Raw genomic sequence first — 15,477 nt, 5'->3', positions numbered from 1 at the left:
AGACAAAGGGATGTGTTCAACTCCTCGGGGTAGTTTCAGCCGATGGGATTTGGAATGCGTCCCCCGTGCCAAACATGGCACGGCGTTTCAAAATGGCGTTCACTCACAGAAGGGAGTCGTCTAACTTCAACGAAAATTAACTTGATCTGCAGCACGAAGCGTTGTTTTGTCCATCACGGTTAATATATATGTTGTGAGCCATTAATCCAACGTTAACATTTCTATTTTGTACTCTTTGGTTCTTTCGGTAAAGTCACGTCGGTAGAAAAATAATAGATCACGACATTTCGATCACAACACGAGCAATCGTGGATTCCTGCGGTCACTAAAGCTTAAAATCAAGATTTATATTTTGCACATTGATCCCGTATAGAGGTTCACGTTGCTAGAGGACTCCAGTCTTTCTCGCAGACGGTCACTGCATCCCACGCTTTCAGATGCGCTCCTGTGGCCGTCTGGAACGCTCTTCCTTCCGATAATAGGAAGCCACTGGAGCTACGCACTTTTAAAGCATCTAGATTGAAAAGTAATTTATTCAGAACTGCTTTGTGTGTTTCGTTTGTTGTCCTTCCTACACACCTCTGATTAGCATGGCTGGCTACATGCAGTGTAGAAGAAGCTCTACATACGTACAATCTAATCTTGTAACAGTATTGCTTAGCCAACAATGCGATTTAACAAGATTGGTATCGGTATCCGATGCATTAACTTTTCCGAACAATAATTTGCCCTTCCCACGCACTTCTATTATGGAATAATTTTCCCAGTCTGCCATTTCCAACACCCCAATCCAGGATTGTCCCTTTGGTTTCCATGTCTATCTGTGTCAAGTTATTCTTTCACGTAGACTTCTATATGCAACACAGGACAGTTGACGTTCTGTCGGACCATCCCAATCAGCCAAAGTAATGTCCAGCTCAGATGAACATTGAGGTCGTGCTCATCGCCTGGAGCCAGTGGTTAGAAATTCTACATTCCTGTGCCAGGTGCCAGACTCAATAGGTCAATCACTGTTGACTCCCCCACAGCGGCACTCATTGCATCGACGCCAGACGGATAATGGGTTGAGTCAACCCCCAACTCGGATCTGAACACACGACCTTTCGACTGTGAGCCACCTGCTCAACTCAATCATTAGGGCCACCATCTCGCGGTCTCTCGCATATCCACGGCCACGTAAAATGTCATGATGAAGAGTATATACATCATATTACGAATGCGAATGAAACTACTTTAAAACATTTTTTACTTACGGGATGTGATCATAAAATATCTTACTTCAGGACTTTGGTGGTCGGTGCTCAAATATTCTGATTATCCCGAGTAGGTAGTGTACATTCCAAGTTGCTATGACATTAACTAGTATATCCTTATTGAACAGAGATCAGCCACTGGTAACCCTGTTGCATGTACAGCATGTAAAAACGTGCAGTCATTTTACTGGTCCCACAGAGATGACAGTCGCAATAATGTGGCTGCTGCATGAGGGGGAAGATCTGGATATGGGAAGTGTCCACGTGTAAAGCTGCTGCAATGCAATCACCGCTCATTCGCTGGACAGTAGTTTGGTAAACAAACATTTCGATGTCAGGTTTTCAGAGAGTTTTTCAGACAGTCGATTTTGGATTTTCAGATCAAGCAATTCCAGTTGAATCCTTTGACCGATAAGTAATTTATTTTATATGAAAACAAATGTTTTACTTTTGTATGTATGTATAACTTTTCACACCATCTGTAGCTAACCGTGCTAAATAGAGACAAAGACCGCCCGACACCACACCCACCGGTTACTCAATGTCGGCTGAGTCACCTTAGTGGAAGCTCGGGACCAGTTCAGATATTCGACCAATAATGTCTGGGAGTGGGAATAGAACTCGGGTTGCCGGATTCATTGTGAAGCATGCTAGCCTCTGAACTCCTGCTTCAATACCAATAACCCGCCATTCGCCACTAAGTGATGGTAACGTCACCACGGCACCTGTGCCAGGCTAGGTGCACTTTGAGGCCACGTGAAGTGTCGAAGGCACGCTGACAGGTCTCAGGACAGACCGAGGTGCCATGGGTTGGCTGAGATGACCGGTAGATGCACCACCAGCTGTACACCCACACTGTGCCAACTTTCTGGATTTGATCCGCCCGGCGCTCCACACGTTGTTGCGAGCGTCGCTCCTCTGCCTTCCGTTGTTGCTGGAGGGCGACTGCCTCCAACTGCCCAGCAGCGTCCTTCACGAGTCTCCTCCATAGAGACCGATCGTGACACTGCTGGTACCAGTCGTCGGCAATTCCACTCAGCTCCACATCCTCCCATACCGCATCAGTCCATCTCTTCTCCAGCCCATTTCGTGCCCGTTTAGCTCCCTCGATGCGGCCAAACTGAAGCTGCTTGGGCATGCTGTGGCTGGGCATGCAGGCTACATGATCTAGCCAACGCAACCTTGCCTGCCCGAGGAGCTTACTGATGGGAATGTCTCCATATCCTTTAAGGATTTATGAGCACCTCACAATCCAGCCTGGTTAAACCCAGGATGGATCGTAGGCATGCCAGCCTGAATGTTTCTAACCGGCGCAGATGTTCTATTTGAGGGGTCCACGTTTCACAAGCATAGAGAAGAGAGGTCATGACTGTGGCCGAGAAGACTCGAAGCTTCGTGCGAAGCAGCAAACCAAGTAGCTCCACACAGCATTGCACAGCCGATGAAGAGATAATGCTGCCTTTACTGATTTGGAGTGAGACCTCCACTGTCAAACCGGAGCTATTCGCCACTTAACAGTGCTTGTGCCAGGCTATGTGCACGATGAGGCCATGCTGTTAAGTGCGGAAAGTTCGCTGGCAGGTCACAGGACAGGCCCAGGTGATATGGTTGATCGAGATGACTGGCAGATGCACCACCTTTTGCTCACTGTGCCAACTTACTGTGTTTTAACTGCCCGGCCCTCAACTCGTGATGAGCGTTGCTCCTCCGCTGTTGGGGGGGGGGGGCAAATACCTCCATTTGCCCAGTAACTTCCATCATGAGCGTCCTTGACACTGCTGGTACCAGTCACCGTCAAGTCCAATCAAGCTCCACATCCTGTACATGATCCTAGTTATTTTCGAACCCATTGTGTTTTCTGTTGTTTCCCAGCGGTGCCCCTCCAACATTGTTTTGTGTTCAGCTAACTTGTTTTGCACAACTTATATTTTGCTCAAATGTATCTTCAAGCTCAACTTTGCAACCATCTTCAATTCCTGCAAATTATTTCCCGTGATTTGTTTCCATTGGTTATAATCCGAGATGGTTAATACCATCTCTGTGTTTTTGCATGAAATATCTTCTTTCACTGTGAATAGCCTTGACGAGGGCATATCTCATATCCTGACTCCTCTGCAGATTTGTCTTTTGTTACTCAATACAATTTCAGTGTTGGTGTTCATCTGTTTCAACAACAGGCTCCACATTAAATGAATGGTTATGTCACTATTTTGGGGGGGGAAATGTAATCTACATTTTTCGTGTTAATTCCAAAAGCAGAATGACATCAAGTGTGGCTTCATCGTGTAATAAAGTCCTCATTGCTGTTGCCCGTCCATCACTGAACCATGGGGGTCACCGCACCTTGGCCCATGGAACAATTGAATGATTTCTGAAGAAACCAAGTGAGATATATACTTGGCAGAGGGTTACGCTGCCGACACTCTCCCCCATGGTTACTTGTGTTCTCAGTTGAGGCGCTCACTTAAAAATGACAACGGAAGTCAGCTCATTTGAGTTAGAACCTTTAATTGCATTGTAACAATGTTAAAAACAGAGGAATACATTAATAAGACAGTCAACTACCAAGGTGGGATTTAATAGAACAAGAATTAAGGACAAGCAGAGATTCATCAAAAGCCAAATGTACAAACTGAACCACCACCATAATAATTTCACGAAAAAAGGCCACCGTCGATTACTTCTGCCCTTTTTCTTTTTTTGCTCAAAAAATGTCAATGTACTTTAATAAGAGTAACATTAGTACGTGGCTTGTGTGTGTTCTAGGATTAGTGCTGTGCCCTGCCTATCAGCCCTGGAGAGCGGAGTGTGTAGTGTGTGTCTGTGGGTGGAGCCCTGTATGCTGCTGATGCTGCTGCTGCTGCTCAAGCTGACCACGTCACTTGTTGTCGAACCGTGTGTAAGCATTGTCCTCCGTGTACAGGCCTTTGTGGGCGACACACAGCGCACGCAAGGTTAACAAAAGCTTCCAGAGGGTTGTGCGCGTAGTCATCAACAATCGAGATGTTGTTTGATTTCCAGTATGCAATCAGCACATCGATGACAATAATATTCACTTAATACACCTAAACATTAAGTCTTTTTCAACCAGCGGCTGAATGAAGGCGTTCGTACGCCGCGGGAATGCCTTGGGGGTTATCTGACCAATTGTCACTTGTTTTTGCATTACCCGAGATATTGTCTGCAAGAACATTCGTACGCATACCACGCAGCTACCTTCAAAAGCAAATGCCTCAGACTCATTTGGCAGCGGTTGTAGAAGCAGAGCCTGATAATATTCTATACAGGGTTCTTCAATGATACATTCTAACAGGCCGAATAATAAAAGCAGCGCAAGTGCTGGGCGGGGGGCCACGCAACAGCGCAAGTCGCGAGACGTCTTAACGTCACGGCGTCGCGTGTACGGGCCTTGTGATGTCACATGGGATCGTGACATCACAATGGCTGTGCATCGTCACGCAGTGCTGGACGCAGGCCTCTCGCAAGCTGTCGCAACCCTTCAAGATCACGCGATGCAACACTCCGTCAAGCTTCTGCACAGGAGTTGGTTTCATCGCAACAGCTCCACGGTGGGCAGCCTCCCGGGCGAGTTCCCTCCTTTGGCTGAGATTCCATCGTTAGTCTCGAACAGCGGCCGTCACCCCTCCTCGTGGCGTATCCTGCACAAGCTCAACTTACTTTCCCTCACAGTCAACATCTTCAACTTGTGTTTGCTCTGATTCATGTCTTACTTCTGAGCATGCATCTCTTTATGCTACTTTGCACTTTCAAACTATTCTCCCATGCTCTTTGTGTGCAATAACCAGCGCATGCGACCATGAATGGGTACACTGTCCTCAGCTCTCGTATCTCTTATTGTGATTATCTTGCCTTGACCTCACAATCAGTATCACTCGTCTACAGCTTCTTGTTGAGTACCCTTTCATTTTGCTAATCTGTTTCCCTTAATGTTTTGGCAAGCCCTGTCTCTTGCTTGACTGCCTGATGAAGAACCCTGTTCTAGACTTGTCATTCACACTACGTTATCACTGCAGTACACATAAGCTAACATGTCAAGCAGTAGCTTTTTTTTCCAAAAAGCGGATATGTCTCTTTTCAAAATATCTTAACGTATTATGGACAGAAAATGCTGTCTCCAACAATAAGCCATAACCATCTGCTTGCTTTTCTTAAAGATATGCAAGAGTATATTATCAACTACAAAACAGTACAGTAAAACCTTGGATTGCGAGCATAATTCGTTCCGGAAACGTGTTTGTAATCCAAAGCACTCGTATATCAAAGCGAATTTCCCCATATTAAATAATGGAAACTCAGATGATTCGTTCCACAACCCAAAAATATTAATATAAAAATGATTAATACAAAATACCTTTTATATTTTTCGTATTTAAATTTTATATAAAGTTATCTAATTAATTAATTAAATGTAATCGTGGCTGGTGTGAGGGAGACGAGAGAGAGGAGGAGGAGAGTTATTGTGTAGGACGACTTTCACTGTCACTAACGGAATCACTGCCATCTGTTGGCGACTTTAACAAGGAACCTATCCAATGACACTTTCTTTTGCCTCCTTTTGAGGATTTCGTGTAAATGTGTACTAAAAAACAGTCACTACACTTGGATACAAAATAAAAAAAATGCTTTACGCACACACTCGTGGTCACAACACTATAGTAAACAGTCTACGCTCACACGGATGTTGACTATACGAGTGAGGCACGCCAACTGAGACCGAGCATCGGAGACGATTACCCACAACCCCACAGCGAGAGAGAGAGAAGAACCATCGGCTCAGTTGTGATCACGTGACGCTCGGCAGGCAAAGCCTATACGTACTACTCATATTGCAAGACCTCGCTCGTTCATCAAGTTAACATTTATTTTTTTAAAAATTTGCTCGTCTTGCAAAACACTCACAGACCAAGTTACTCGCAATCCAAGGTTTTACTGTATTAATGATTGTTAAATCATAATTTAAGATTCGTATCAGATCGCTTCTCACCATATTTCTTGCGAATTTCATCATTCCTGGCCTTCCGTTCCACCTTCCTGTTGGAAGACATTAATGCTCTCAGTCACATGATACAACTTGAATGTTGTCAAAAGATTCGTAGTGAGGCTGACACAATTTTCTGCACTTATGCCAAGGTGAAAAAATGTGGTATGTTGAACTTTTTTCGCACCATATGTAGCCAACTTTGCTAATCGGAGGTGTGAGGGCAGGACAACAAACTAAAAACACAAAAAGCAGTTCTATACAAATTCGTTTTCAATCTAAATTCAAAAGCGCAAAGCTCCAGTGACTTCCTAGTATGGGAAGGAAGAGCGTTCCAGACGGCCGCAGAAGCGCGATGGAGTGACCGTGTTTATTTGATGACTAGCCAAAAGCCGCTGCAAGGATGACCGGAGTTCGCGTGATATCACCTTTCATGGGAGGTGATGACCGTGCACACCGTACCAACTTAGTAGACGAGGTTATTGCGCCGTTTCTTCACGCGAGTAGTTTTGGTTTTTGTTCCAATTCCCATTCACTGCATTGCTGCATTTTATTTTATTTGTTTTGCTTTTGCAATTTTGGCGAACCAGATCACTCAAGCAAAATGAATCTATCCTGGTCTCTTGAGTATTCACCTGGTTCAACAAAATAAACTTGAGACTATTCTGATGGTCTAAGGCTATCACGGAGAAAGGAGCTATGTTCTAGAGACATAGTCTGCAGTAGTTTCACGATTGGGGGCGGATATTGTAACGCATAATCCCAATTGAGTAATTTGCAGGGAAGTCTTTTTCGCATTGGGATTTTTGGCCAACACCATGGGAGGAAAACCATGCTTAACAAGAGGGGAACGTACAAAACTCCACGCAGCAAGGCACTCGAGTTGGGAATCGAACCCAGGTCCTCCTTGCTGCGAGGCACGACTGTTACCACTGCGCCACCCTGCCACCCGAGCGCGAACCAACATCGATGATTGTTGTCGCGTGTGAACGTGGAAGACTCACCGCTCTTCAGTGCGCACCACGCGATCGGCCTTGTCCCGGGCAGCCTTCTCTTTCTCCAGCTGCCGCGCTCTACAAAGCCACACAAGGCGCATGCTCAGCTCATTGCCCCTCACACACACACTCACGCCGCACACACTCACTAACTCACGCCGCACACACACACACTCACTCGCTCCGCACACGCACACACTCACTCACGCCGCACACACTCACTCACGCCGCACACACTCACTCGCTCCGCACGCACACACACTCGCTCCGCACACACACACACACTCGCTCGCTCCGCACGCACACACACTCGCTCCGCACACACACACACTCACTCGCGCCGCACAGGACACACACTCACTCACTCTCGCCGCACACACACACACTCAAACACTCACTCACCCGCGCCGCACACACACACACACACTCACTCACGCCGCACACACACACACTAACGCCGCACACACACACACTCACTCACTCGCACACACACACTCACTCACACCGCACACACACACTCACTCGCACCGCACACACACTTGTGCCGCACACACACACACACACACACTCGCACCACACACACTCGCACCACACACACACTCACACACTCGCACCACACACACACTCACTCGCGCCGCACACACACACTCACTCACGCCGCACACACACACTCACTCACGCCGCACACACACACTCACGCCGCACACACACACACTCGCTCACTCGCGCCGCACACACACACTCACTCGTGCTGCACACACACACACTCACTCACTCGCGCCGCACACACACACACTCACACACTCGCACCGCAGACAGACACACACTCGCGCTTCCCACACTAACTCGCGATGCATAAACACCCACCCGCAAAGGTCACCCAACCCCACATGACAGTGACGTCTTGAGCCAACTTCAGCATTAGGTGCTTGTGGGCTTCTTCTGCCCATAACATCATGGCATTCTGTAGCATTTCTTAAACGGGCTACATCTTGCTGAAGGCATTCAATACGGACGACACTAGTCCTGGGTTCATAAGAGGTTTTTTTTGGGTTAGATCGGGTAAATATATAAATGTGTCATTAAAACCCGCCACCACCCGACACAGCCAACTAGTAAGGGTTGTCACGTAAACAGAACATGTCAATTCGTCACTTGTACAGCACACCGGTGTGTTGGAGAGCCAAGCCACAACATTTACAATCAGAGTACGACGTTTCGCCAGTAATTACAACCAGCTTCATCAGGCGACAGCCAGATTTGTGGAGAAGTTCACCTGTTTTGTTCCTTATATAGAGGCGTAGATGTGGTGACCACGCTTCTGCGCTCTTGCGCCACGTGGCGGGGGGGGGATTAATGAGTCCTGGGTTAATGGCTGTAAACGGCTGTTAATGGGTGACATCGGTCAAGATTGTTGTCCTGGGACTGTTCTTGCTGTAGTTTTGCTGCCATGGCCAAGCTTGGGAATTAGTGTAATTAGGCCATTTTGAACTTCATGGGACCTCCTTTGCCAGTACCAAAATATGAGAATAGTTTTCCCTTTTTTTCTGGCAACAAAACAGGTGTTAAGATGTTAAAACACCAAACTAAAAACCTTTTACAAGGAATAATTTCTGCATTTGGAGGTCCCATGATGTAGCTGCTCTCCCCGAGCTCTCATTACTCTGATAGTGCATTGTCTCTAAGCTGTACGCCTTTTGGCATCCTCTGGTCTAACACTTTGAGACGAGGCTCCAAAGAAAGCTGTCTCTGGTGTGGACCAATCAGTTTCAAGGACAATGCATTTATTATCAGAGTATGTTTTTTGTTTGCATTCTGACCACAAGTATTGTGGTTAATGCAGACATGATTTCTTGTAAAAGGTTTCAGTTTGGTGTTTTAAAATCTTAACACCTGTTTTGTTGCCAGAAAAAAGGGGAAAACCTATTCTGAAATTTGGAACTTATATACTTAATTTATTTTACGTATTTATTTGTAGTGATTTGCTCTCCTTTCCTATACTTTGTACTCTAATCGTTTGTTGTATTGTTTACTGTTGTAACTTTCTGACCCGCCCCGTCTGGACAACTGTGAAAAATAACTTTATAGCTCATCGGATTTCTCCAGTAACAAATAAAGATTCTGATTCTGCCAGCAGCGTTTCCCAAGTACCCGTCCTCATACCACGGTGCACATTTCCACGTTTTCCCAGTCCTCTCCATGCTAATGCAAATGAAGTAATTACACACTGCATGCGGCTGATGATTTGTAAACAAGAGAGAAATGTAACTGCAATAAATTTCAATACGGTCGGTGGAATGACATCACGAAAGTGCTGTAATTAATCAAGCTTCAAATTCATATCTGACAAGCAGTCACTAAGATTGAGCACCGATCTACAAGATAACAGCGTTTTGTTATTTTTTTCGGTTGGGTCTAATAGCAGTCATGCTGTTGATTTACCCAGGAACACCTGACTGAGCCGCAGGACAGATTTTTCACAACAGGACCTGCAAAAGGATATCTCACCGATTGCATTTGTGAATGTTTGGCACGTGGGAGGAAACTGGAATTCCCGTAGAATCTCCACGCATACAACAGGATACCACTGAAAGATCCATACAGATGGATTCAAGTATCTATTGCTGCAACCCTGTCTCGTGGATACCGCAGAGCCATGGACCAACTGCACCCCAAGGTTTAAGAAAGAGATAAGACCAATCTTAGAATCAGTTCCTATCTGTGGCTAATCAATATCCGATATTGTGACACGCATGGTATGAATTAACAAACTATGGCGTTATTATATCATTTCAGCTAAAGTGAATTTGCCAGATCTCAAAATTATTTGAATATTTTACTTAAGTGTGACATCGCAAGTTTCAATGTTTTTGCACGTAACCAAGTGGCCAGTAAGATCACCAATGAGACAGACTGCATGGGGTTGGTGGTTAAATTTCTGCATAGAAATGTTCATCCACGACCTCCTGTATACCAGGCGAGGTAGTTAACATCTCGCCACCACAGTGCCCCTGTTCTAGCCAGCGCGTTCACTCGTGCATTTTCAGAATGACCAACGGCCTGGCAAATGCCTCTGGCACTTGTATGGCGCTATATTAATGTGCATCATTATTATTGTTGTTGTTATGTGTAGTCCTTAGAAGAGAAACAGGGAAGCCTCACCGCTTGGAACTCTTGCTTTCGCGACAGCAGCAGCAGTAGCAGCAGATGCACATCGCAAGCAGCAGCACGCCGGCCACCACCGACATGGTGATGATCAGAGCCTCAAAGTTCACTGCAAAAGGGGCAACACACGTCGGCAGCGTACGCCATCACAATTAACACAGCGGCGATCCTCCCCACCCACTACCTGCTTATCTGCCAATCAATATGTCATTCCACAGATGGAATTTGGAGTTGTCAGGTGTGCAAATGCTGCCTCGCTTGTAGAAGGGCTGGGAGTTCCCCTGCCGAGCAACATTCATTGTTTCAGGACACTCAGAGCCAGCATCAGAATATTTATTTATACTGGAGGACTCAAATGAGCTATGAAGCTATTTTTCACAGACGTAACACACACTCGATGTGTGCGTTACATTTCAATGGAGGAGAAAGAAGGTTGGGGGGCTCGCCCGCTGAAGAGACACTGGGCGTAATGATACAGTGTCCGCTGTGGAACACGGAGTTACCTATTGCATCGGTATACCCTACAGCACACCGCAATGCATTCAGGTCGGCTGCCGTGAACATACAGGAATGCAATAAGCAATTGTGTAACCTAGTAAGGCGTGCTGATAAGTACTAATGAAAACAAAACCGGTCTTTGCTGCGCTGCACCTTGCAAATGGTATGTATTAACGTTGAGGGGTTGTCTACATGAGGCTGATGTTTCTTTTCAGTAAGTAAACACTACTTTTCTTCATGTTTTTTGTTACAAATTGCAAGTAGAGAGCAACCACAAACACGATTTGCAGATCAGAGGCGTTTCCAATGGGATCTCGCTCACATTAATGAACGTGTAAACACAATATGCCTAAGCCATCCTGAAGGCCAAACAGTGCACGCTGATGTTACGAAGGTTAAGTTATATCAAGTTTTATTTTGACTTTAATGCCCCATGCAATGTAATACTATCACTTACATTTGTATCATATAAGGTTTGCTTTGTGAACATATTTGTTATGGAATGTGCAATATATATATTTTATCATCATTATTATTACGCTTGTTTACCCTGGAAAGCCTCCCTCCGAGTGTCATGACTTTTTCAGGAGGGTCCTGCCACGTTTTCACAGATGGGGGGGTGATGATTGCTGTGCGTTTTACAATTTGGGGTGTAATTTTTTAATTTTGACCGTGGTGCCGGCACAGAATGGTCTACTCTTGCAAATGACTTCACGGGATGTTTAAAGTCGTGATTTTACGGTTATTATACCCGCAGTAATAACCAGGGAGGCTTCTGGATTTGAACCGTGAAGCTCTGCAAAGAGCAGCGAACGCGCTACACAGCTAGACCATGTCACGGCCACATATAGATGACGATGTATGAATTATATCTTTCAAATATGTTGCCCATCATACGCCTATTTGCTTGGTCATCATTGGATGGGGCATTCTAGTGAAAACAGAGCCTTTCTTTTGGTTAAGAACCATTTGAGAATTGAAACCCACATCTCCTCAGGGCTTGGCATTAAAGCATTTAAGGTCAATAGCTCAGTGGAAAAAGCGGAACAATAATTCTGCAGTTTTTCTGACAAATACCGGAGGAAACCACCTCTAGATTCCATCGTGAGAATCGGGCCACCCGTGCTAATCGGCGCTGTGTCAATGTGCGGCCGATGCATTCGGTAGCGGCCGTGTTAATGTGCAGCCGATGCATTCGGTAGCGACCGTGTGAATTTGCAGCCGATGCATTCAGTAGCGGCCGTGTGAATGTGCAGCCGATGCATTCGGTAGCGGCCGTGTGAATGTGCAGGCGATGCATTCGGTAGCGACCGTGTGAATATGCACTGTACCCCAGCAGACACCCCAGCGGGCCTTGGAGAGCGCGCACACTGAAGAGGAGGGCAGGATGGTCTTCACGGGGTAGTCCAGGCACGAGTTGTTGGAGAAACACCACAGGCACTGGACACAAACATGGCTGTGTCAGCACTGAAGAAGATAAATCCTCGATTCGTTTGACATTCACAAACATGTGAGCACTCCCTTGCGATTTGCAAACCAGACATTGTTAGCGGGAACCAGGCACAGCTATATAAATATAGACCTTAATCTGTACATCTCAAAAACATCTAGGATTCCTCCCGACAAGGTAGAAAGCTTACATTTGGTACAAAAAAGTGAGAAAAATCAGAAAATCCGATATTTTTTATTTTAAGGTCCCCAAATCTCGATTATAAGTGCACCATAAACATGTTTGTGCGTATCATTCAGAAACCATTCAAAATATAAGATTGCGTTTTTTTCGTTGGATAGAGCGATATTAAAGCGAAAACCATCGTTCTATTTTTTTATTGTCTTTGAGATATTTCGGATTCAAGCGGTTTTGAACGAAAAAATACGCATTTTATGTTAATATATAAATAATTCGAAAACGGTAAAAGATAGGAGCTTCCCCTCAAGAGTATCGAGTTAAAAAAATTTTGTTTTTAATAAAAAAACTAATCTTGAAATTGAGAGGTTTCCGATGGTACCTCTTTAAATAAAATAAGTTGAATCAAGTCGTCAACAATTTGTTTTTTTTGCAGAAAAATACACATTTTTGAAGTAGTAGTTAGTGTCTGATCGTAGATACAAATTGTACAAAAAAACCATGCCAGGTTCATTATGACATTTGTAGAGGAGTATTGTGAGTCACCAAATGAGGGGGCGAGCGGAAGGAGGTGCGAGAGAGTCAAGGATGACGTAACGTCACGGGTTACGCAAAGGGGCTTTCTGAAAGCACTTTCGGGAACGTGGGCGGGGCCGAGCTGGGGGGAGGAGCAGCCCAATGGGTTGTTAAGGGGGACCCCGTGACGGGGGCGTGGTCGTCGTTGGGAGCCAGGGTAAGGAGCGGCTGGAACAGGGTCTCTCTCTCCTCATCGCGGAGCGGTGTTGGCTGATCCCCCTTGCCAAGGGTAGGGTCCAAATAGTATTCAGTGTCCGGATGAAGGACCGAGATAGAATGCACCTACACTGGTGTGAGTGTGGGATGGTGAGTGTGAGAGTGTTTTAATAAACGGCAACAGCCCTTATAGTATTCCTCGTCTCCGCGTGGTTGTACTGCACATCACATGCATTGAAAACTTTTGCCTGGCAAAGACAGGCTTCATAAACTAGCTTGTTTATATTTTAATTAAAAATATATATAACGTATAGTTTAACACGTAGGCTTTCGCGACCAGTATTATTCATAACAAAGGTTTTTGGGTTAGATCGCGTTATTTATAAATGTGTCGCAACCCTCCACCACCCGACACAGCCAATCAGTAAAAAATGTGTCACGTTGACAAAAGACAAATAGTTCACTACTTTAGCCCACCGGTGTGTTGAAGAGTGGATCCACAACATTTACAATTTGAGTAGTACGACGTTTTGCTGGAAATTACATCCAGCATCTTCGGGCGATTTGCCAGAATAGTGAAGTCATCCAACTGCTTCCGGTCTTAAATAGTGCCGGACGACGTCATCATTGTTGAACCCCATCACGTTACGAGATCAGAGGCGGGGTTGGGGGTGTATGCAATTATGTAATAGATCACTAATTAGCCACTTAGCATGTGACTCACCTAAGGAATTGCAATATGTGTTGTGTATTACTTAATAATACGCTTCCAGGGTGCGCCGAGTCTGCCATATATGCACGTGGACGTATAGTTATTATTGTGATGAAGCTTGTTTACACAGGAAAGTCTCAGAGTCTCAAGACCCTCTCTTTCAGGAGGGTCCTGCCATTTTTTCGCAGGAGGGGGCGATGCTGCTACTGTGTTTTGCCATTAAAGTGATTTTCAGGAACACATTTTTCAGCATTGAGATGTTTGGCCAATTTCCAGTAATATTGTACGTATGTTTTTTGCTGTAAGTAAATAGTGAAAAAATCAATCCCACAACCCCACAAATGACAAAATAACAAACATTTGGAGGATACACTAGAATCACTATTATTATTTACGTTTTTACGAGGCGCAACAGACCCAACAAAGGGCTTCAGAGCACCGTCGATGTCACTACGTAGGCCCCTTGCTGATATTCTCTGAAAATGCATCTCTGACGGCGGCTGACCTCCACTCTGTGTAACTATTGACGGACTCATCTCTCAGAGTTGGACTTTAACAAGAGACAACTGCAGAATCAAAACACTTTATGGTTTCTTATTGTCAGCAGTGACCAGTGAGATCATCGGTGTCATACCTCGCTACCATTTGAACCTGGTTTTATCTCCGATACAATAATCACCTGGGTATAGATCCCAGGGTATCAACAGCGCTGGCTCAGTCCTCTAACAATGCAATATTGTCCCCCCCCCTGAGTAAAGCAATCTCCTTCAAAACGAGACTAACACAAACCACTACAAGCACTGGATCTGTACCCACACATGGGTAAGAGGCTCACACGAATGGAGCCACCTTGTTGTGTTCTCAAAATACATTTTGTCCAAGAGCTACTATAATTACTTCGGACAAAGGTTGGACTCGAAATTATCTGTAAGAAATCCCAGCGAGGACACTGCCGTGTTCCCATGGTCATGTGATGCACCGCGAATACGGAGCTACAAAAGAGCTCTCAACAAATCTCTGTGAAGACGAAACGATGAAGACGACTCACACTGACGTTCTTCAGACATTCTTCACAGGACTTGCCGCTCATGGTGTTACACACTGCGAAAGGAACAGAACAAGTGTTATTTTACACGTTCATTATAACACATGGGGAAAGGTTCAGTTCGAGATATCGTACCGACTGTTAACAAATGTGGGTTCCCCTCGCCCCTCACTCACTCCTCACCCCCATCCCATCCCACCATCTTTTTTTCTATCCCATCCAGTACCTAGGCCCACCTCCCCACACCCCCCGCCACCCCCCTCTGGTTATCTCCACGTGTTTAGCTGGTCAACCGGATGTAGATGAATAAGATGCTTTACAGATTCAATGCAAAACCAGGTCATGGATTAGTCTGTTTGTCTACTGCAATGTATCAACAAAGATTTATTTAAAAGTCAGCGGGTTTGCGCAGGACACGTCGCTCGAAGGGGGAACATTGGCCGGTGGTCAA

At 45.4% G+C, this 15,477-nt stretch overlaps 1 protein-coding gene across 1 annotated transcript in view; it reads right to left on the bottom strand.

Annotated features, from left to right (window-relative positions):
* Positions 1-3,744: 3,744 nt before the first annotated feature.
* Positions 3,745-15,477, bottom strand: part of LOC144729739 (pituitary tumor-transforming gene 1 protein-interacting protein-like) — a 29,065-nt gene continuing 17,332 nt past the window's right edge. The window contains exons 3-8 of the mRNA XM_078610202.1: positions 15,030-15,082; positions 12,242-12,350; positions 10,410-10,521; positions 7,257-7,325; positions 6,259-6,305; positions 3,745-4,178 (exon numbers count right to left, since the gene is read on the bottom strand). Of these exons, the coding sequence (XP_078466328.1) occupies positions 4,132-4,178; positions 6,259-6,305; positions 7,257-7,325; positions 10,410-10,521; positions 12,242-12,350; positions 15,030-15,082 (437 nt within the window). The 3' untranslated portion in view covers positions 3,745-4,131. The remainder of the gene's footprint in view (positions 4,179-6,258; positions 6,306-7,256; positions 7,326-10,409; positions 10,522-12,241; positions 12,351-15,029; positions 15,083-15,477) is intronic.

This window comes from Lampetra planeri, chromosome 2 (genome assembly GCF_965212315.1).
Source record: "Lampetra planeri chromosome 2, kcLamPlan1.2.h2, whole genome shotgun sequence".
NCBI lineage: Eukaryota > Metazoa > Chordata > Hyperoartia > Petromyzontiformes > Petromyzontidae > Lampetra > Lampetra planeri.
This window is presented reverse-complemented; position numbering and strand designations above follow the sequence as displayed.